The 24,822-nt window shown below is 38.5% G+C and overlaps 1 protein-coding gene across 2 annotated transcripts; it reads right to left on the reverse strand.

The window, feature by feature from the left end:
* Positions 1-4,166: 4,166 nt before the first annotated feature.
* Positions 4,167-10,285, reverse strand: LOC115371549 (15-hydroxyprostaglandin dehydrogenase [NAD(+)]-like). 2 transcript variants are annotated; one of them, XM_030068989.1, is made up of 7 exons: positions 10,122-10,285; positions 9,600-9,723; positions 8,064-8,170; positions 6,766-6,862; positions 6,504-6,580; positions 5,520-5,683; positions 4,167-4,365 (listed from the first exon to the last, which is right to left on the reverse strand). In XM_030068989.1, the coding sequence occupies exons 1-7, from the start codon at positions 10,212-10,214 to the stop codon at positions 4,251-4,253; spliced, it is 777 nt and encodes a 258-aa protein (XP_029924849.1). In that variant the 5' UTR covers positions 10,215-10,285; the 3' UTR covers positions 4,167-4,250. The 2 variants fall into 2 exon arrangements, with proteins under 2 accessions (XP_029924849.1, XP_029924850.1); XM_030068990.1 differs by having other exon boundaries at positions 4,260-4,365; positions 5,520-5,589.
* Positions 10,286-24,822: the final 14,537 nt, after the last annotated feature.

The following is a 24,822-nucleotide window of genomic DNA, read 5'->3' on the forward strand; positions in this document are numbered from 1 at the left end:
AACATCTGCTGGAGGGCTCCCAGTTACAGAAGTGGAAGCACTGACATTTGTTTCACCTGCCATCCACTGGCTAGTTGATGGCTGCTCTGAATCTTGAGGATCTGGTGCTCCCTGGACATACTTGTTGCACTACTGTGCAGTGGTGACTCAAAAACATCATCATATGCATCAGCTTAAGTCTGCGGTTTATCTGTAAAACACTTCATTGTGTCAGAGCTATCTAGAAGCATGTGTATCTCACAATAATAAACTTTATGATAACCTTTATTTATATGGCCCTTTACAACCACCCACAGGTGAACCAAAGTGCTTAACAGTGGTAAACAGCAGCAATAAACAAAACAACAACAAAAAAAAAAAATACATTAAAATAATAAAAAAAATACATTAAAATAAAATAAAATAGAATAAGCATGCCACCATACTAGTGGGTATAGAAAGCCACCCTAAATAAATAATTTTTCAGTTTTGATTTTAAAGGATCCAGGTCAGAGATGAAAGATGAGATATTCCAGAGTCAAATGATATGACAACTATATTAAACTATTATATTTATTTAGTGGGACATAAACAAATGTCTCAAATAATTATATGCTGTGTACATTACCAATGGTAGCATTTTGTAAATGGCCAAAAGGATACCATATTTTGGCTCAACCAACACAAGTTTTAAATTTCACCAGCAGATGTCGCCCCTTCCATAGCCTCAGATGAAATTGACCCCTAATACAGTATAAAGGCTGACCAACTACGCCGTGTGTTTATTTTTCCAGCATTATGCTTATGACACGCACACCAGTTTTAAGCAATGGACATATTACATGCATATGATTAAAAAAGAATTTCTGAAATTTATTCTTGGTAAATTCATCAGCCTGTCTAATCTCAGCTCACTGATCATGTGTCACTGTGCACGCAGAAAAGCTTAGGCAAGAGCAGGACATTGCACTGTGGACACCAGACTGCTTTATGTTGATTTATTCTACTCCAGAAGTTAATGTCTATGTATGTGCATGTGCAAATGCTCTACTGGGAGCAGCTATGATTGTAAAGTCTGACAGCCGCTGGAAGGAAGGAGCTACGATATCGCTCTTTCCCACAGCGTGGATGGGCCAGTCTGTCACTAAAGGGGCTGTGCAGAGGTTTCACAGTTTCACACTGTTTTGCATGGGGTGGGTGTTATTGTCCATCAGGGATGCCATCATTCTCCCCACCACCTCCACTGAGTCCAGTGAACAACCCAGGGCAGAGCTGGCCCTCCTCTTCAGTTTGTCCAGCCTCTTCCTGTCTGTAGCTGAGATGCCGCTGCCTCAGCAAACGAGTCCATACTACGATGGTCTTCAGGAGCGCCCCCTGCCCCCCTTGATTGATTGATTGATGATTGGTTGGTTGATTGATCTCTCATTAAAAAATACATTAAAAAGTTGACATTTAGAAAATACACATTGTGCAATCAAGAACGGGCAGAAGGAAGCAAAAAGCTTTTCTGTCCTGCGCCTTCCTTACAGTATCAAATCACTCTCTATAAAAAAAATAAATTAAAATAAAGTCTCTCAGAAAATATATATCACATAAATATTAGAGACAAAAAAGAAGGAAAAAAAACAAATATCTTCTCACACATTTGCCTGTCTCACTCAGAATTTGTGTGAGAACAGCATCGTGGTTGTGTTTTCCTTGTGCTATTTCCTCCCTCGGGGGCATAAGACTTGGCAGTCTGCCAGAGCCCCCACCCCCCCTACCCTCATTAACATTAAGTGCTCATTAACATTTCTTAACAATAATGCAAATGATGATCAAATTTCTGGTGTTTAGCAGATTATATATAACTAAACTAATTTCTATCTTCATAATCATAATCATAATTCATAATCAGCTTGACAGTCTTATACAGGTGCACTGAGTGTTGGCTGCTGTTGACAAAATTGAATTACTGTCTTTATTTGACTTGCCTAATAAATTCTTAAAAAACATGATGATTGAGTGCTTCTTTGTCCATGTTGATGGAAATAATAACAAATCATTCACTGGCTGTGAAAGAAAGAAAGAAAGAAAGAAAGAAAGAAAGAAAGAAAGAAAGAAAGAAAGAAAGAAAGAAATCACCTTACAAGCCTGAAAAGTAATATTTGCATTACTGACCAAAAGATGGGGCTATAGTTACTGGCGCTGTATCTATCTATCACTGATTCTTGGGAATTTGGATAAATCATGTCCCACTAAGAAAAATGCTATTTCTGTTGGAAATTTAGAACATTTTAATGAATAAAAAGAATCAAGGGCATAATCAGAGGGTCCTTTGCACATTTGTAAGGTTCTTTTATAGGTTCATTTTTAATTTGTATTAATTTAATGATTATATGTTGGCCCATGGCCTACTAAACCAGTTGTCCTCGGATAGGAGATAATGATTTCAACTTGATTAAAACAACAAAAAGTAATAATTTTATTGAATAATATATTTACCACATGAAAGAGTACATCATAATATGTATTAAAAACTACAAACGATGAGTTTTGAACAATATTTACTATTATTTTGTGGTTGCTCAAAATGTGTCCCACATATTCGTCACCACCGTCAGATATTTATTTAAAGAAAAAAAAAAAAAAACTACAAGGTCAATTACATTCCTGAGGAGTCCTTTTCAAACCTTCAGCTCTACTGCATGCTTCAAGACCGCTCAGGCTCCTGGAAGTTTGCTATTTTCTCTTAAATCTATTTTGGGACACTGCTCCTGTCACAACCATAACATGTCAACACCGTCACTTTTGTATAAAAAATATTACATTAGATTATGGAATAAATGTATACTTTTTAAGAAGAGGTCTGATGTAGGTAGCGACAGGGGGGAAACAAGATGACTAATGTGAACACGCTGACGGTGATGAGTGAAGTCTGAAAAATGCTTATAACAGTGCTCAGGATTCTTATTTTTTGTACCAAATAGTTAAATAAAGTTGTTAAGCAAGAAGCCATTGACTTGAGTGGTATAAATTTTGGAAATATTATAGTATGTTGTAATGAGGCCACTGTCACCACCGTCAGATTAGTGTCACCACCGTCAGAGGCAGTTATATTTGTTTTAAATGAATATGCTTACAATATGTTTCTTTGGTGCTGTTGAGTTATTAAAGTAATAGTCTCTTTAATACAAAAATATGTGTTTCAAATAAAAAAAAAACATTATGGTGACAGTGTTGACAAAAACAAAGTAGCCGAATAACTGGAAAAACGCCTATTTTATGAAAAAAATGCAAAATGAGGAGGTTGCACCGGTACATTGCTGAACAGCCAAGACCTTGGCCTATAATGATATACCTTCAGATTTTGTAATTTAACTCACTTTTTTTTCTCAAAATTAAAACCTGTTTTATCCAAATTCCCAAGAATCAGTGGTATGTATGTATTAGTGTTGCAAAGGGGTGGAAAGTTTCCGGTAAATTTCCCGGAAAGTTTCCGAAGATTCCCATGGGAATTTTCGCTCTGGAATATTGGAAATTTTCAGAAGATTTTTGCTGTCACTTTTTTTAAAATTTTTCCGAAAATTCCCGGGAAAATTCGGCTCGGGAATTTTGGGAATTTTCGTTTTTTTTTTTTTTTTTTTCTTGTCATCAATTTGAATGAGGTTTTTAAAAAGTTTCCATGGAAATTTAAGCTTGGGAATTTTGGAAATTTTCATTTGTGTTGTTGTTAACTTAAGGTGAATGGGGCAAAAATAAACAATAATCAATAAAATGAATGTCAACATCAATATCACCATTTTGGAAATGGAAACCCTAATGTCCTGAACTCAGGAAACAATAAATACTGGAAAAGTCTCCTGTAGTCCCTACAGTTGTCCAAGTGTTAATGATCCACTGCACAGAAAATTATCCAATCTGGCAACATTGCTTAAGTGTAATTTTTTCATCCCAGATCCCAGATAACAACTCAAATATATACAGAAACACAACACAACAATAACAAAAACAAATTTTTATTAAAATACGTATTTCATATTTGGAACTGCAAGAGTGGCAGCACCATTAATGGAGCAGACACCACTGAAGATACATGAGTGTAAAATGTTATGAAGACACAAAGAAAGCACATTGTTTTGCATTGATTTCAGCTCAATCTTGTGAATTGAGTAAATCGTTACAATCTTCCAAAATGTTAATTTACACAATAATTGTTTTCCAGACCCAGTGGCTACACTCAATGTGACAAGGTCAAGTGCTTTCCTATATGAATGTGCAAAGAATTGCAGTTACAATGCTGGAAATGTGACATAACTGCATCCTTTTTTGAGCACCACGAGGGCCTCTCCGTTCTTAGTCTCATCTGTCACAAGCTGGAGGAAGTTCTTGGAGACATCAGGCACCCTGAAAAGAAACAACACAAACATTTCACTTAATGACTAAAATGGTATAGAGTTGCAAAGTGGTGGAAGGACCTTCACCATTGTTTCTCGCCATTTGAAATTACTTTACTTACTTTAAACTACAACTAAATACCCAGCATACCCAGCATTCCCAGCAGTGAGTTGCAGGGGTTTCCTGGATAATAAATACACAATACTACAGGGTTGTTACGGCTGATTCTAAATCTTTACACTTTCTTTCTGAAAAATTACAGTTTTTCAAATGACACTAAATACTAAAGTGCCCATGAGCCTCATCTACCATTACTACAGTGAAGATGGCAACTAAAGTTGTGTAATATATTCAAATATACTTTTAAATTTTATTGTATTTCAGATCAGTGCTTAGAAATGGGAACTAAACATTGCACCACAGCTGCTGAAACAATCAAAGCATGAATGTATAAAGTCAAAACTACATAACTACAAAGCTACAAAGTTAAAAAAAAAAAAAAAAAAAAAAAAAAAAAAAAAGGGACATTTTCATTTGTTGTTTCTCAATGTGGATCATAACTGTAAGCAATACAAATAAAGCTGACCACATTCACCTTACACTGGCACCAAGGGATCACTCATGCCAACATGACACACCCTATTGGCAGACAGTGTTGTTTACAGATATTTATCCACTGTACTTAAAACTATGTGTTTTATTCAAACCCTGCTTTACCAACAACCAAATTGCAAAAGAGGATTTTATTGCAGCAGAAGACTAAATGAAATTCTCGATTATTTATATTACATTTTCATTACCAGTGAGGTCAATACCAGAGGGCATTTTTAGGACCATACCAGTGATTTTGAGTGTTTGGCCCATTTACTACAACTTACACACATTAAATCACATCAAATCATGTAGCAGTAGGCTACTAAAGATTTCACAATATATAATCAAAATTTTTGAATAAGAATAAGTACACTTTTAGGAAAACCAGTAAGTCTCTGAAAGCTCATTTTCATATCATAGTGGAATAGAGACCAATGGCTGGATTAAAGGGAGGAAAAATGATATCTGAATTTGAAAATGCTTGCTTTGGGAAAAGATTAGCAGAAGAAGTATATACATTTTATGTTAAAATTGTATGGCTTGTTGTGTCAAAAGCTGCAAATACTCACTTTAACATCCCAAACATCTTTATCATTTTTTGGGCATATTCTGTCAGGTTGAAGAACTGTCCAGCTTTCTCTGGTTGAAACATGGCATTGAGGATGTCAGTTTGGACAAAAGCAGGACAAATGATGTTGAATCGTATGCCATAGCCTGAAATGGTGGAGGCAGCCTAGTAAAATTGCATACACACACAAACACAAATCAAGTCCCAGTTATATTGAAGTGCAAGATCACTTACACATCACACACACATCTGCAGAGTAATGTGGGTTTCCACTGCTTCTGTTTGCCAGTAAAAGCACTAAAACACATAATCAGCATCTGTTGTTTCTAACCTTGGGAACAATATCACTAACATGTTTCTCAACACTACATGCAGCACCTTTTATCAGTTTACATGCACAAACTTTATTTCACTCAATTTATGCAGCCTAACTCTAGACTAATTGTAAAACTATCCCAAAAAGTTGGTCATATCCATCTGGAGGATGTCTCCATCTTGGATTATAATGGTTCATTCTTCATGGTAGAGAAATGCTAAGCGAGTGCTGCATGGAATAAGCTAGAAGAAAGTGATGAAGAAAAGTCACTGGTCATATGTATCCACAAAACTTGATTTCAAAGTTAGCCATGCATCACTGGACTGTCTCCTCAAGTTCAAGTGCAAATATGGAAGTGAAAGTGTAAGATGCTCAGCGAAAACTGCACAGCTCACAGAAATGAGCATCATGGCTACAAATATAAATATAAACTGATACTCCATGTAGAGCCAAAACACGTCGAAACAAGCACATGGGGGAAACTGTGCATAAGTCACTTGCTCCTGCTCAGTAGAAAGCACAACCATCATGGCCAAACTGAAAGCCATAGAAAAAATATAGATGCTTATATAAAAAAAGTACATGAATAAAATGTTCCTATACAAACACATAAAAAATGCATTTGTATGTAAAAAGAACATATGTTTTTCTCCAAAAGATCATGCTTACCGCCATGGCTCGAGTGAAACCAACCACTCCATGCTTGGTGGCTGTGTAAACAGGAGTGCACGGTAGAGGGCCAAGAGCTATGAGACAGTGCAAGAGGCTCATATCAGTGAACATTATGATCTGAAACACTGAAGAGCCCCCAATAACTCCAACTTTAAAAAAAAAAAAAAAAAAACTGGCTTTTGTTTATTTAATTAAGTATTTCTCTGTCTTACACCTGTCCATATTATACAGCTCAATGATACTGCACTGATGGCTGTACCTGCCATTGATCCTACGTTGACAACAACCCCTCCTTGACCCCCGGTCAGTTTGTTCATGTGTTCCAGAGCCAGGTAGGTCCCTCGCACAACACCCATCTACATCACAGCATGGCAAAGATTTAGTTTAGAGTACAGTAGTAACTCTAGCAGAAGTCACTCCATTCTCCACCAGACAACTACTACAGCAGCTGTGTTATAAAATATTGTAAAACGGAACTGAAGAGGCATTCTGCAATACCAAACACAGTGTTATTAATTGTCTGGATACCGTACACACACACACACACACACACACACACACTCACACACTCTCTCTCTCACACGCACACACACACACACACACACACACACACACACACACACACACACACACACACACACACACACACACACACACACACACCCTTTATGCTACTACTGTTTTATGTTTTGGTCTTGTTTGTATTTGTATTGTATTTGTATTCACCATCACTGTTCTTGTCTTGTATTGTTGTTTATGTGTCACAAGCAAAATAAAAAAAATTAAAAAAATTGTCTGGATACCGTTTCAACAGTTTAATGTTGATGACACATTTAAAAGATGTTGAAATGACTTATACCTGTTTAGGCTTAATTTAGTCTGCTTAAGGTTAAAAAGAAAATGTTTCATTTGTTTCCATGTCATTTCAATATCTACAATTACACATTAAAATAACCGACAGCGATGTAATCAACATATTTTCAGTGGATCAGGTTGAACAGGTAGCAAGGATCAGTTTGCTCATAATATTGTCTTCATTTCTTGTATTTAATTTACTACAGGGTGTTGAAAGAAGTTTAAATTACTTACAGCTGTTTGCATTAAATGTAATCTAAACAGTGGTCATGTGCTTCTTCTAATGGGCATCTTTATTTTAACATCTAATCCACATAAAAATGTTCAGTGCCATAAGGGGTATGTGTAACCAAACCAAAATAGATTTGGAGTGCAACACATAAAAATGAGCAATATCTTGTACATGTGGACATCTCTGGTGCATATTGCTGATATTTACAGCTGTTTAATTCAAAATATCGTCACTGTTCACAGAACAGTGCCTGTGGTGCAAGAACGGCCAGTTGCCAAAACACTCTCTTCTTCAGAGAGAAAAAAAGAAAAGAAAAAAAAAGAGGGGAAAAATCAACTATTTTCAAGAGGGAGTGTTGCAAGAGCACAACAGCAAGTCATTAAGGTTACATCTGCTGTTTAGAAAACATTTCATAATCACAGCCACAGCCAGTTGAGTGTATTTCCATCTCTTTTTTTCCTGTGACTTACGAGGTTTATGGAGACAGCTTTCTCCCAGTTGCTCTCATTTACAATGCCAGCGTTGTTGCACATGATGTGTGGTCGTCCAAAGGTCTGTATGGTTTTCTGAAAGGCAGCTGTTGATTTAACGGAGAGAGAGACTTTTGACATTTTTGCAAAAAGAAGAATAAACCAAACACTTGTCCAGAGGGGTGTACTACGAAGCAGGTTCAGTGGGTTAGCGAGGTATGTTGAGTCTAAAGCCAGGCTTTCCTGTATCACGAAGGTGGCTCTCTTTTAACCCGGCTAGATCACCATGGTAACTTATGCTTAACTCATAACCTGTTCCCGACCAGGTTATGAGTTAAGTTTAACCCCACCCGGATATAAAAGCGGCGCTATCTCACCCAGGTGAAATCACGAAAAGTAATTTTTGTCCGGTGTTTGGTAACACATATGCACAATGCAGGTATACTATTAGTGGTGCACAGACTTCACGTTTGTTAGAAATATTCCGTTGTATCACAGACTGTGTTATAGTAGGCTACTTTTTTAGGAAACCCCTTATAACGGTGACTGTCACGGCATGATGATTGGACGGGAGCAGCCAGTGGTGATTCAAACGCACTCCAAACGCCACTTATTTCGATTTAGAAAAAAAGATTTAACAAAAAAGGAGCAAACAAACATCAACCGAAATGGCTCCATAATTCAAGTTAAACTTCAAATGTAACGAACAATTATCTGAAACTACTGACAAGTGGCTCTAAGCAGCGTAAATAGTGGTCAAAATTGTCATGTAACCATGGTAACCACCGCCTGCTCCGTCCGACACTGCTAGACTCACCCACACACACCTTCAGTCACCTGACTTAACCTCAGGCTTTACCTCCAATTCCTAGGCAACACTCCCATAAGGCTACTGAAGTTACCTATTTCTAAACTAAAATTCATAATACTGAATGAATATTGCAGCAATTATTTAAAATGGCTATAACAGTGACAGAATCCCCCTTTGTGCTTCCTTTGAAATTAATCGCCAGCTCTCCTCTCTCGCCTTATGCGCGGCCACAGTGTTGCTCTTAGCATTAATTTTATTTTTGAAATTTTCATAGCTTTCCATGAGGACAAGCTGCTCCTCTTGCGTGAAATATGCAGCCCGTAAACGGTCCATTTTTCACGGAAGTAGAATCATATGACGCCAAAACGCCCCCTTTTCTGTGAATGCGCACAGAGCACAAAGCTGACAGCCGGGCTTAACAAACCTTGATGATAACCGCCGTCGTGATACCACTTAACTTTGACTGGAGCTTTAGGTTTTGTTGAGCCTGATAGTGAACACAAAGCCTGGCTATATTGAGCCTCCTTCGTAGTACAGCCCTCTGCTCACACACACACACACATACACACACACACAGAGAGAGAGAGAGAGAGAAAGACAAAGAGAGAGAGAGAAATAATAATAATAATAATAATAATAATAATAACAACAACAACAATAATAATCATAATAATAATAATAATAACAATAACAATAATAATAACAATAATAGCGTGAGTTTTAACCTTTGAGTTGCTCCTCTGACTCAACATTACAGCTCAGGAAGAGGCTTTTGTCCGGTCCATACTGATTATCAAAGGTTTCCTTTAAACTCTTGCCCACAGTTTCATTCACATCCAGGAGGGCTACCTGATATGAAGTCAGTCAGTAAAATGTTCGCGTGAACAAGAGAGCTTTCAAGAGAGTTTCAAAGTTCTCAGAGAACAAACAAACAAAAAAAGGAACAGAAACTAGCATATTTCACTGCCATAACTAAAAGACTAAAACTAAATGAACTATGAAACTATGAAACTATGAAAAGTTCATGTAGAAATTAGATCTGCAAATGTTTGGAAATGCAAATGTATAATCGGATTTTCCATCACATTTGCAGCTCTATTCTTAACATTTGCAGTAATGTAATCTTGATACTTCCATACACTCACTACTTGTCACATACATTCATATCCAAAAGCCTAACAGCAGAAAACCTTTGTTTTGCACCTACATAAATGTTACTTAGGGGCATAACTGAGGAAATACTTTACCTTCGCACCGTTTTGCAGAAGGATCTCTGAGAATCCTCTTCCTAACCCCTGCGCTGCTCCAGTCACAATTGCGACTTTACTAGTTAATGCCATTTCAGCAAGACGGAAGGATGAATGACTATATCACTGTAAGGGGAAAAAAGTCAGTTTCAAGCACACAAAAAACTGTGTGATCAAGAAGAGTCATCGCTGTTCTTAAATCCCCTCAGAGGACACACCCTTGTGTGCCAATAATGTGCAGACACAAGAGCAAAATGCATACCAAGCAAGTTAGGGCAACAAGAGCTTGGACATGAACCAGAGAAAGTCAGAATCAGAAACAGAAATACCTCATTTATCCCTGAGTAGAATTTTGGTTAGATGCACTTAGTTGCTATTAAAAAGACAAAATTTCAGAGGATATAATGTTTTATATTGAATGGGGTCAAATTGACCCCAAACATAATAGGAGGGTTAAAGGTGTCTGGCTAAATTGCTATATCCTGCTTCATGGAATACCCTTCAGGCTCTTATGTGATAATAGAACGGATCAACCATCAAAGTTGAAAATCAGGTGTAGCTCGATTCTTTACTGAGGCATGTCAACTTCCCAAGAGTCAATAAAAATTTTCCTACTACAGTGGTTGAAGATGTTTTTCATCTTACATCCAGTATGTAGGTCCTTACTAATATGAGTGTTACTTAAACATGGCTTGTCAGTCTGACCCCTACAGAAATGAGTATCTAAACAATTATTTATGAGAATGCACAGTGGAAGCAGCAGCAAGCAGCGAGTAGCAGCAAGTTTGATTATCAAAATCTTAGTGCTTGACAAATTATACATGGACAAGTATCAAGACAAATCTCTTAATCATTGAAGTCAGGTGTTTCATTCAGTCCCATTGCCACAGGTGTATAAAATCCAGCAGCTAGCCATGCAGTCTGCCTTTAAAAACATTAGTGAAAGAATGGCTCGTTCTAAAGAGCTCACTGAATTCCAGCGTGGTGCTGTAATAGTAATGTAACAGGATGCCACCGCTGCAACAAGTCAGCTGGTGAAGTTTCTTCCCTCCGAGATATTCCACCATCAGCTGTAAGTGGGATTATTGCAGTTGAAGTGGAAATGTTTAGGAACCACAGCAACTCAGCCACCAGGTGGCAGCACCATGTAAAGTTACAGAGTGGGGTCGCTGAGTGCTGAAGCTCATAGTGCGTAAAAGGTACCGACACTCTGCTGACTCAGTAACTGCAGAGCTCCAAACCTCCTCTGGCATCAACATCAGCACAAAAACTGTGAGCCGGGAGCTTCATGGCATGAGTTTCCATTGCCAAACAGCCACATGCAAGCCTCACATCACCAAGCACAATGCCAAGCATCAGATGGAGCAGTGTAAGCACACTGCCACTGGACTCTAGAGCAGTGGAAACATGTTCTGTGGAGTGACTAATCACACTTTTCTATCTGGCGGTCTGATGGACAGGTCTGGGTTTGGTGAATGCCAGGAGAACGTTCCCTGCCTGACTGCATTGTGCCGACTATAAAGTTTGGTGGAGGAGGGATAACGTTATGTGCTTGTTTTTCTGGGCTCGGCCTCGGCCCCTTAGTTGCAGTGAAGGGAAATCTTAATGCTTCAGCTCACCAAGACATTTTGGACAATTCTCTGCTTCCAGCTTTGTGGGAAGTTTGGGGAAGGCCCTTTTCTGTCCCAGCATGACTGAGTCCCAGTGCACAAAGCAGCTCCATAAAGGCATGGCTGGCTGAGTTTGGTGTGGGAGAACTTGACTGGCCCGCACAGAGCCCTGACTTCAACCCCATCCAACACCTTTGGGATGAACTACAATGGGAGAGGTTCCCCAGGTGCCTTTCTGATGAAGAAAACTCAGGAGGTGCCCTCTGAGATATCCCCCCAAGTGAGAAAACACCATGAGGTGCCCTTGCAATGGAGAGAAAAAAATACCAGTGGGAAAAACAGAGATGCAGTGCTCTAATCTCCCAGTCAAGGTGTTGTGTAGGGCTGGCTTTCCAAAGTGAGGCTGTGACAGCAGGCTAGTGCTGGCACCAAATACTTTGGTGTATCCGTATAGCAAAGGGCCAATAAGTTAGGCTAATATCTTACTAGCACTTTGATGTAATCTGTAATGTAATCTATACAGCCCCTGGTGTTTTATTTTAGGTTAGTTGTCAAAACTTAGATCCATTCCACCTGTAGGAGCCATTTCTACATGTTATATACAATGTGTGTCGGCACAAACTGGTCCAGTAGGTGTCACCTTTTTGCTTTGGGTAATTTCCAGGTAACAGACAGGAACTTAACTCAGGTGATGGGTTTTGCTGGACTGAGGAACAGATATAGTTTTTTGACCACCACGCTTGATGAACACACTGTTGTTAGAATAGCAAAATGTTTGGCTTGATGAACAGCGATCATGGACTTTGCATGTACCACACTGAAGATCATTAACTTATAAATTTTCATTAAGTTATAAATTAAAAAGTAGAGAGGCACAGTAGCAGCAACACAAATTCAAAAAATCCATATCCAAAAAAATCCATAATATGAATAACAGTAGCGCAATTGGAGTAATAGTAGTGCAAGTATGAATCTGAGTTGAGAAAGTTTATAGACTGGATAAATTGTAAGTGCACATATATAGTTTGGAGAGGGGTCAGAGTCCAGAGATTGTGTGGGTGGGGTGGGTGCATATATATATATATATATATATATATATATATTAGCAATTAGAATAGGTTAATTTAGTCTCAGTTTGAGCAAAAGGGCATCTGAACAACCCCCAGCTGGCAAACTGTCCGTGGTTTGAACACTGTTTGACCAAAAGAAAAGCTGAAGTGCACTCAGGTGCTCATATTCATTACTATGCGTTGTCCCTTTTTAAATAAAATAAACACAAACATAAAAAGAGCACCCTATGTCTTTCATGTTACAAAGCCTAAACAGGAAAAACAGACCGATCATTTGGCACACGCAAGTGTTGATGCTTTGGTCTTTTTATTTAGTTAGTTTTTAGTTTCAATTTTTGGTTATTTGTTTCCTAGCAACCTTTGAACTTGAGCATGGGTCATTACAGTTTTTTTCAACTGCTTTTTCCAGTGTAATGAAACTGGGATCCACTTTGTCATTATCTTCACCTCCAAACCACAGCAGAAGTTTTCTTTTGCAAATGTGTTCATACCTTTTCATTGGATTCACACATTTTTCACACTCTTTTGCACAACACTTCTCACATGTGTCATTTACACGGCCCTGACTCCATTGACTTCACTGTGGTATTCAAAAGCAAAACATCTGCTCACAGTTGATAGAAATTATTTGTATCACTGTGAAATCACCTGTGCACCTGCATCACTACCCTTTCCATCAATCAATCAGAATCAGGGGCCTATAAATTGTATTCTGTATTTTTTTTTTTCAACTCCTTTGAGTTTTTCTGTGTAATACTTTATATGAATTACAGTATTTCAGTTTTTGCCATCAATACAGTAAAATTTCACTTCAAAGTCTTTCTGAGTTTGGATGCAATTCTTTACTATATGTTCACATTTGAATGTGTAGCACACAGGAGAACCTTGTTCAAACTGATAGCTGTATTTTGTGTTCTGTTGTCAACTGTGTTACAGTAGCTACAGTAGAGCTGATTGAAGGAATCTACTCATTTGGGCAGAAGTTGAGTTGTTTGAGGGAAATATTGGCTTTTGCTACTTGCTTTACAATATGTAACGATGTAAATTGTCGAAAAACTATGAGTGGCAGGATTAACTCACCTGACTGCAAGTTGTATTGGGCGGTGACAAAATGTGCTTTCGCTGCATGTTTGAAATGTTTTGTCATGGTAAGAGTCTTTTGCAAACAAAATGTGTTATTTTGGGAAGAGCGCCTCTCATTAGGCCTATGTATTTACTGTTTTGATACCATTGTTTCTGAGTTGACAGAGGAGGTAAAGCAATTGACAAAAACTGTAATCAAATAAATGCAGCCCTTAGTCACACAAAGCACTATAGCCCCATCTATTGGTCAAAAATGTGAACGTCACATTTCTTTCTTTCTTTCTTTCTTTCTTTCTTTCTTTCTTTCTTTCTTTCTTTCTTTCTTTCTGTCTTTCTTGCTTTCTTTCTTTCTATTCGTATTATTTGTGATGTTATTTTTTAGTGTGTCAAATGATCATTCTGTTTTTCCTGTGTAGGATTTGTGACATAAAAAACATGGGATTTCACATCACTTTTCTTGTGGAAAAGAAATATCTGATAGCTGACAGCTCGTCAGGAATGTCTGAAATCAGCAGTCTTTGACCAATGCAAAAGGGAAAACCACATCATGAACCGGGAGTGATTATCACACCTGAAAGCAACAAATTCTATTTTTGGTTCAAGGAGGTGACAGAAACAGAGAAAAAGGCCCAGAAGATGGTGAACAGGGATAAGGGGGCGTACAAGCCTCACCTGGGACACTGTCCTGATAATACAGTCAGACAGCAGGATGCATTCTAGATTTTTTTTTCATCTGCTCCAACCATAGCTCCTTGTATTGTCTCTGTATTGGAGCAGTAAATGCTGTCCTGAATTGTCCACATTTCCTGCAAGTGTTGGACACCACCTTCCTCATGTTAAACCTTGGCCTAGAGGCAGGGTGACCACTGGCAGGTGGAAGGGGAGGGATTGATGGAGCAAGTTGGGCAACAGGACCATAGGGGGGCACAGTATGCAGGTGTCCCAACAGCAAACAAAGTGCAACTGGCCGGGGCTTCAGGACAGGCAGAGGTCGCTTGGGGGACGACAAACAGAGGTGGACTGGATCTCTGGTATATCTCCTCTTCATCTGCAGAAACAGATCAAACCACGCGGAAGAAAAATAAGCTAGTGGAGTGTAGGTCACACAGATATTACATACAATAGATGCAGACCTCAGTGGGGCCACTATGCATTTACAATGAGGGGAAAGAAAATTTTCACGACTGTGCTTTTGCGAGAGGATGAACCCAATAGCAACAGCTCTAAGGGAAAAGTTTAAACTAAATAGAACTTCAATATGTCGACCAGAGAACAAAAAGAAATTACAAAATTTTAAACTGGTAAAAACATTAAAATTTTGTGGATTTTTATCAGTAATCCGATATTGCATTTTTATTTGTTAAGTGTATGTTTGATATGTATAGTGAAGATGAAGTTAGGGTAAACTATTTTCTATGGTTGTGATTGTTGCTTTAGCATGCCTCTCCCCTGGACTGGCGGTTGCCTGACGGCTGCTCTCACTCTTTCTGTCCATGAATACAGGGCCTTGTACTCATGACATTGTGGAGCAGTAATATGTCTGTTACTTAAAAGGTTTTGATGTGCATGCTTGGCAAGACTGTGCATACTAACCCTAAACCTTACTGCTCACTGACAGAGAGAAAGCAGCGTGTGGGACTGAGGTCACAGAGTTCTCTCGCAACCACAAGAAATGTCCTACAATGGCTGTGACAGTAACAACACTTTAATTCAGCAATGATGTTGGTTAAAATTCAGTGGAAGATATAAATATTTTCATAATATGCATAGTGTTAAAAGCGCACAGAGAGGATGTCATCAGTCTAAATTCTGGTTTCGTTTGGCTCATTGAACAGGAGGGTCAAAGGTCACGTTGTACAGTTTCCCTGGAATGGGTTGGGATACGCATGTGAGCTTGTAGGAATTAAGCAGAAATCACTAGTCCAGCTGCACAGTGAGGTTTCAGGACTCCTCAATGACCGCTCACATCCTCACAGCTAAGATTTTAACTGCGTCAGAGAGTGTCAGACTAGTGCGGACTAGAAAGACCGATGCGCATGAACTGATGAAGCCCCTTGGATAAGAGGCGAAATGTCTTCCTAAGACAAATACAAGTCCAGTTGCCTACGATTCAATTTGCCCAAAGAGAACGATGACCTGGATGAATGAGAATATCCATAAACATGCATCAGAGAGGCAGATTACTGCAGTTTACAACCAGAACACCACAGTTTAAATAGTCCTGTGCTCCTGCTGCCATTACTAGTTTCAGAAGTCAGTGCTGAGCTTGTTTTTTTTTTTGTTTGTTTGTTTGTTTTTGTTTTTGTTTAGCTTTTATGTTTGCACAGTTTTTCTTTATATCACTTTTATGTTTTCAACAGTACTTTATATATATTTTGGTTCATTTTATGTATATTTTGGTACATTTTCATTTGTGCGTGTGGGTGTGTGAAAGAAAGGCAGTAGTAAAACGCAGAAAAGCAAGCAAAATAACTTTCACTAACTTTCTGATTTGCAGCACTGATTGGATGGATTGACCAAATTAATTTCCTGCTCTGGATGATAGAGTTACACTCGACTCGACAACTATTTGCTGCACAGTAACACTGGTAATCTAGGAGATGAAGCATATTCTGTTGCTGCCTTTGCTGTAAGACACTCTGGATAAGAGCCTCGACTAAATGACTGAAAGCATGAAATGCTGTGAAAAAAGACATTTATTTTCATGGATATGAAAGAAAAGATATACTTTATGATCTGCCACTAGATGGTGCTTTTGGTTGCCACATGGTGATTTATTGCCTGTTTTGCCTGTTTTCTGGTTGTGGTAGGTGGAGGAAACTCCTCTGGCACAGTCAGAGCTGAGTTTCTGAGATACAGTAAGCATAGTTTAAAAAAGTCTACACATAAAGAATAAAGAGTACCTCTCTAAAATACCATGAATCCATTTTTATTCTTTGCATTCTAGTGCTGCGTTATTAATAATTTTTGGAAAACTAGGTATCACTTGCAAAGGGTGGGCATTTTCTTGTGGAAAGAAATTCTTGCTCAGTCTGTCATGGTCACACTGTTGCTGCCTCTGTGTTGTACCCGGTGATTTTCTGGGTGAGATGTAAACACCACCTATACAAAACACAATCTTTTTAAGATTGTGTTTTGTATAGGTGATTATAGGGATTTTAGGAATTCTTACTTATTTGTTTATTCTTTTGTTTTGTTGAATCACATTGTATGTTTGGTGTAAGAAAATAAGTTGGGTACAATCCATATAACACCATATTTTCTCTTTTTGGGCAATTAAAAATGCGTACAATTAATACAAGATATGTTCCATTTATTGTTTTTGACCTCCCTTTTAGGAGTGTTACCTTGCTTTTATACTGGGGTTTTAAAGATGTTGCTATTGCTGCTTTTTTTTCTTACATCAGTTCTTTGTAAATTTGTGTTGAAAAGGGCAAGATACATAAACATTATCATTAAATTGTTATAATAATAAATAAAAAAAAAACTATGGAATAATTCAGCTCAGTGTTTGAAAAGCTTGACTCTGAAATCTGTTCCCCACGGGCGAGAGCCTCCTTATGTCAGGGGTTGAAATTAGCAATAGGCAGCCAAATAATAAATAGATTTGCCAATTAGGAACTCCAGGCTGCAGGTGGCATGTCTTGAAATTCAACTTGGCAAGTAGCCAGCTTGTCTCCAGTCACTTTTAAATTTTTCTTTGAAAAAATACTTGGGCTGCTAAGAAATTGGATTGGCTGAGATTCTGGATGCACCTTTGACAAACCCCCGAGGAAGGTTTGGCATGAGATTTAATTAAGGTTTTGATCAGTTTGTCAAGCCCAATGCCATTCCCTTGACTGGATATCCCACATGATGATGGCACACTGCAGCAGCCTGTTTTATACTCGCTACGTTTATGAAAAACTAAACGTTACGCCCTGCCGGCCTCTTCTTCAAACACAGAGCGCTCCCACAAAGGCTGGTGCTCGCCTTGCTTACGGAGCAATTCTACCGTTTAACGGCTTTCAATTGTGATTTGCTGACCAGTTGCTGACTTGAGTTTTTATCTCTGTGGCCCATTGCCATTTCACTGGTGATTACGCTGCTAAAGAGTTCCAGAGGGCCGCACAATGCCAGAGAGCTTTACATGTCACCAGTGTCATCGCCTGCAAAGAATAGGATCCTGCCATTGATCGGAGAATCAGAGTGTTTACAACAAGGGGCCACAATGGGGTAGGGAGGGTAAGGGTGTGTGTGTCTGTGTGTCTGTGTGTTTTGTGTGTGTGTGTGTGTGTGTGTGTGTGTGTGTGTGTGTGTCTACATGCCTATAACACCCAGATGAGGCTATAATTGTGAATGCAAAGGCCTTAGTGGGTGTAAGTGTAGAGATATAGTGTTTGAGGGTGTGTGACGAGTGCTACAGATTTAACACACACTGGTGAGAGAGGAGTTGCTGTAGACAGACAAACAATTGTGTTGGTGGTGCAATTCTGCCTTTACATTCAGACATGTTTGGGTGTCCCTGGAGAGAGAGAGAGAGAGAGAGAGAGAGAGATTAATTCAGTCTTGCAGGTTGGCACTGAATACCCAGTGTCATTACAAGTCACACAATAGGTCCATGCAGGAGTCTGTCATCAAACCAAAGCCACTCTTCTATTATTTTAAGTGTTTTTGCCACAGACACGCACTGGCATCCATGCCTACCTAAAAGCAGCACAAATAGAAGTGAAATGCACCCCTAATGCAATTACAATTAGCTTCGTTCTAAAATTAGATGTCACCTTATAAAACATCATCTCTCACAAAAAGGATTTTGTATATAAATAAAAACCGCCAGATTCTCTCTTGTTTCTTGTTCTTCTTTTCATTTATTTGTTTATTTATTTATTTATTCTCAATTTTGATTTACTTATGTTTGAATTAATTGAGACGTGAATGTTTTCTTTATGTTATGAGCTGTAAATTTGGTAAAATAAATAAATAAATAAATAATAAATAATTTTTAAAAAATTGCTCCCACCCCTCTGTGTTTTTTTTTTTTCCAGGCAAACTGCTGTTGCTGCTGCTATTTGAAAACTAAAACACACCGCTTCCTGTGCAACAGAGGATTTTTATCAGTAAAGGCCTACGCGGCACCAGGCATTGAGCACAACAAATGTAAACGCTTGTATAAACTGGCCAATTATATGTGTTTCTTTATTACTTTGAAGAAATTGAACAAATTCTTGTGAAAACCTCTTCAAAATGTCTACATTTTGAGGGTAGAGTCATTTATGTTTAGAATAAATAGACCCTTGGCATCGTAGATGTATGGGTCAGGTATTAGCATTTTCGTTTTCCTTGGAAAATTGATATATGGCATTTAAATTACAACAGGTGAGTGAAATAATTTTGCCTTGACTTTACATGTCCTGGGGTGTGTTTACTCTTCACCACATCCCTGTGACTAAGCAAAGACCAACACCCTCTAATCCAAAGTCCCTTGAGCCTAATTCCTAAATGGGTAAATTGATCTAGTGACATTGCCTCAAGGGAAGGGAGACGTTTGTTCTGTGTGTGTGTGTGTGTGTGTGTGTGTGTGTGTGTGTGTGTCCATGTTTGCCTGTGTGTTACAGTGACAGAAAGGGCAGGCGGCATTTCTGTCTATCAGCTAGCTGTGTGTTGGTGTTGTTGTGGATAGAGGACAACAGAGGAAGATGAGAATAGAGAAAAGACAGAGACAGACAAAGAAAGATGCCAAACAGGAGGATTAGGTTGTGTCATCACTGCTGGTCTGCCACCTGTGTGTTATGACTTGCTTTTCACCGTGCAACCAGCACCTCCACCCCAACAACCTCTAATTAGTACTGGTATCCAGCCCAGGAAAATTAGCACCATCAATTGTTAGCAGAGAGAATGAGAAAAAAAAAAAAAAAAAACTCTGTGGAAGAGGACTAATAAGTCCACCAGCTTTTACCTGGTGGTGTCTGGTAATTCCCCACCTTGTCTAGTTATTTGAGGTCTATGTTTGGGCAGGAATTTGACATTTGACTGTTTGCTTTTCTCACCAGCAAGGTGGTCAGGCTGATGGTCACATGAACACATGACTAACCACCAGAGGCTTTACGCCAGCCAGTCGCAGGCAGCTGCTCCAGTCTTGCTCAGCGCGCCCCACTACAGTGTCTCCTGTGGTAACTGTGGTCAGAGATCATGTTGGCTGTGGTCTCTAATCTGGGGATGGTTTGGCCCCCAGACTTGGTGCAGGTGCAGGTTGTACCACCAAAACTTAACCATACTGGAGGTAGCATATTTATAATGACTTAATGGTTAATTACGTGTCTTTTCTTGTAGTGATATTAGCATGTAGGACCTTCATTTGTATGCATTTTTCTTTTTTTTCTGTTTTTACTTGTATATGTGTTATATAAATTACAACAACAACAACAACAACAACAACAATAATAATAATAATGACTTTGTACTTTTTTCCCTACTTTTTATTTATATATTTATTTAATTATTTTATTTCCTACTTGTATCTTATTTGGTTTTTGGCTTTATTTATCAAAAGAACCTACCAACACCTTGGCCAAGGAAAGTGATGATTAATTTGCTTCGGTCTATAATCACATTCTGTTATCGTGCTCTTGGGCATGGCATTCCATACCTGTGGAGATGGTGATGATGAGACTGTTTGGCTTCCAGGTGTAAATAAATTTATGATTCTGATACTGCTTGAGCTCATCAACCTTTCCTTGAATTAATAAAAGTTTACAAAACACTCTTGGCTTTCCTAAAGTGTTAAATGAAACTTACAAGGGACATAAATACGACCTTAACAATGAATGCATGCTATTTCTAATATCCTGCACAGCCAAATCAATACTAACAAAAACAAGCAACACTCACATTTATAACATTACCAGTGGTCTGGAGCTGCTCCTTAGAAAATAAATGTCACTCCAACTTTGCGAATGCACAGAATATTTGTTTGTGGTTTTATGCCTAATTTTATTTTATTTTACAGTATTTTTTCATAGTGTAGCTTTGGCCCAAAAAAATCCACCAGGGCACTCTCCTATAGTCACCTACAAAGTTTTTTTCAAGCCATCCTCCAGACATGACTCAAGATTTATGTCAGTATTTATTGAGTTACCTGCGTACATACTGTATATGTATGATAAGTGCATTCAATGCAATTTTTTTTCTCTGAATATCACCATGGCTTTTTCTTCCAAGCTCTTTTAACTGTCATACAACCTTTAAGTAAATGATTTTTAAATAAATGCCATGCAAAATGCAATGGTACCATTGCATTTTGCATGGCATTTACATGCATACCCTATAATCCACATAGGAAGTCCATTTAAATAAGGTTAAGCATGTTGAGCTCATTATAATTAGCAATGTCTTGTTTTTGTTTGTTTGTTTTTTTTTTTTGTTTTTATATGTAACTTGCTCTTATAGCCAGAGCTACTTACACTGCTTTGGTACACATATTTGAACCTCCGACCTTTTAATCACAGAGCATGTTCTCTAACTGCTGGGCCAATCTGCTGCTGACTCATGACTCACTCAAACACACTACATAGCTTTTTAAAGCAATAAAAATCAGTTGCACAGCCAGGGTTCAACTACAAATGTGGGTCGGCTTCGTTCTTATTGGCTGTCGGTCTCATATCAGAGCTGGTGGCTCCACCCCTCAAAGCTGTACATCTCTGCACAGGTATGAGGAAGAGTAGTAAAAGGGGCGTGAGAGCGTGTATGTGTCTGGGGGGCGGAGGGGAGCTGTTCCATGGGCTGGGTGTCATTCAGAAGAGCAGAAGAATGCTTTCCCTTTTCATTCTTTCTGTCTGTCTTTCTATCTTCCTTTCTTTCTAACACTGTTTTAGCACGTTTCTCTCTTTTCCTCTTTCTCTTGTCTGTCTCAGGTTATCTTTCCATGCAATATGCTTTTTTCCTCTTAAAGCTGACACACCCCTTTTGTTCACACAGAGTAAGGCCTCATGCCTTACTATTCTAATGCAGCACCCTGGACACCCTTAGCACAGCCTTTTACAGAAAGCTATGAGAAACTCCATGTCATGCTCATTTCTGTGGGCATTTTTTAGCATTTAGTCATGAACTCTCAGGGAATCCTGAATGTGTAGCCGGGAGTGATTTGAGAGGAGATGTCCTGCTGTAGTGAATTGGCTCGCTGTGGAGAGGCAGACAGCTCATGTGATGCTTCATGGAACAGAGGACTTTTTATCATCGGGAAGACAGCATCACATCAGATATGACACTCAAGGATTTACAATCTAAACTCTACTTTTTTCTTAAATATCATGCGTAGATTCATTTTGAAACACCACCTCGTGGTTTTCTTAATCTTGATTTTTTTTCCTCCAGTTGTCTGCTTACATCAAACCCACAGTAAAACCTCAACGGCAATGTGTGTGAGACTAGCACATGTTATTAAAGTGGTTAATAATGTAAGCAAATGGATAACAAGCAAGGTTTCGGATCTGAAGCAAACCTGAGGCAAAATCATCAGTATTAATTTAACTCAGACTTAAACAATCAACACAAAACCAGTTTGTATTAATACATACCCTTCAGTCAATTCAACACTTTTCTATTGTTTTGAAGAGCTGCTGTAGAGCTATATCAGCTCTGTGCACAGCCAAACAACTCTCTGATAAACACTGGCCCACTGGCCAGCTCTACATAACTGTCACCGAAAAATTACTTGTCTCTGGAAATTTAGTTTTCCATGTAGAAAGATGATTTTCATATTTTTACTTGGACTGGATAGTTTTTTCAGAGTTACTCAGTTTCCATAACTGCACAACCTGTGTAGAGTATTTCAGACCCTTCACACAAAATGCATGATTTTCATGTTTCGTTCAAGGTCGACTCATTGGAGATGGTATGGTTTCACCTAACAGCAATATTGAAGCATTCCTTTCATGGTTGCCTGTGTGTAACTATGTGTAATCCTCCACTGCAGCTTTCAGCCTCTGTCCACACATGCCTCAAGGTTATAGGTGCAAACGCTGCAACAGCAAATGAAATGGAAATATGACAAGTGACTGGATGTTGGGAAATCCTCACAGTTACAGGCAAGTTAACATTGCCAGTTGTTACAAATGTTATGGAAAGTTGTGTCTCACTGCATAATCCTGCAACAACAGGTTTACATTGTTGGGATATCAGGTGGAACTAAAAGATCTTGGCCTAGAGAGTTACATATAGTAAAAGTTTGAGGTTATTGATTGTCCTGATTGGTATTTCATTAACAATATAAAAGGGCTCTGTTCAAGCATATTCTTACATTGCTGTATTACGACTGGAAGCATACTTTATTGCATGATAATTTATGTAATATAAATAATTAAATGAGAAATGAAATATGTAATACTTTGTTTGGACTTGCTCTTCCCCTAGGTACTATAACTACAAATCAACTAATGTTACCCCTCAGGTTGTTTGGGCATACTGTATGTGTGTTATGTAGCTGCAATGGAAATTTCAAAAAGAGATATAGCAATTGAACTGACTGTGTTTCTTAGGTATAGGTAATACATGTGTAAATATAACTAAGATTGGTATCTGTATCTGTGTGTGCAGATACAGGTGCTAACATGCACACATGTACCAGGCTTCACAGGGACTGAACAGTTTGAACAGCCATTATGAAACACACTTTGGATTATAACCTATTATGTCAGGGCATGCCCACTTGGATCATCAACTCACTAAAAATACTAATAACTGGTCAAATGATCATGAAATTAAGTTTGTAATAGGCATGAATTTATTTATTTATTTATTTATTTGATAACTGTCCTGGGTTAGTGTCAAATCTGGACGTTAGAATTTCTTTATGGTATTAAAAAAAAAAAATAGTGTTGTATAAAATCTGTGGTGACAGACTTGATGGTTCAAGCCGGCTATTTTTTGAACAAGCGCATGTATGTGCCAGATTTCTACTGAGACAAACTTCCTTCCTATTTAACTTTCACCCTGAGACTGAGTTGCTGTCATAACAATACATGAACTTGGGGTCAAACATAGATGAAGTTATGGGGCAACATCCTGAATCAGTTACCAAAGAGGTGTACCTGTAACATGTGGTTAATAAGACCATTTGGGCAATTAAGTTGACAGTGCCTCAAATTACAAGGGATATTTCGGATTCATCTGAACTTTTTTTTTTTTTCCCTTCTCTCATGAAAACAAAGATGAAAAAAACATGCGCTCTAATTCAATCTCTCTCTCTCTCTCTCTCTCTCTCACACACACACACACACACACACACACACACACACACACACGTATATATATATATATATATATATATATATATATATATATGTACAGCATCAAATGGCAGGCGTAATTCTGACTTGAACTCCTATGACGATTATGTAATCATGAACATAAAAAGGCCAGTTAAGGTTGACTGACACGTTGGATTTATGTCACATAGGTCTATACGACATCATGATTCCACACAAGTGGACTTAAAATAACAACAACAATAATAGCAATAATATAATAAAAGCACATGGTCGCCTGAATATATTTTCCAGACATTTTGAAATCAAGCGCTTCGCAATATCGCCGGTATGCTCCAGAAAATACATGGTATAATTGGAGCATGCGGACACACGTGCTACTCCGGTGTGGACACGTGCTTGTTTGGCTGTAGGGTTGGTGATTCGGGGCATTGGGCGGATAATTACTTTCCTTCGTTTTCGTGTTTTCTACAATTCAACCTGAAAGAGGCGTGCAGAAGTGCAGAGAAATAAATAACACAGATGTGCTGCGGACTACAGGCGGTCACACAAAATCGTTATGTTTCGTACAGAGATTAAATGTCTTCACAGTTGGCTGTGATTTGATGGATTTACGTTCAGAAGGGTGAGACCAACGTCATCCAGGACTGCGTGCTGCCTTCATGTACTATCGGAAACTTCACTATTAGCATGT

This window comes from Myripristis murdjan, chromosome 14 (assembly GCF_902150065.1).
Source record: "Myripristis murdjan chromosome 14, fMyrMur1.1, whole genome shotgun sequence".
Taxonomy (NCBI): Eukaryota; Metazoa; Chordata; class Actinopteri; order Holocentriformes; family Holocentridae; genus Myripristis; species Myripristis murdjan.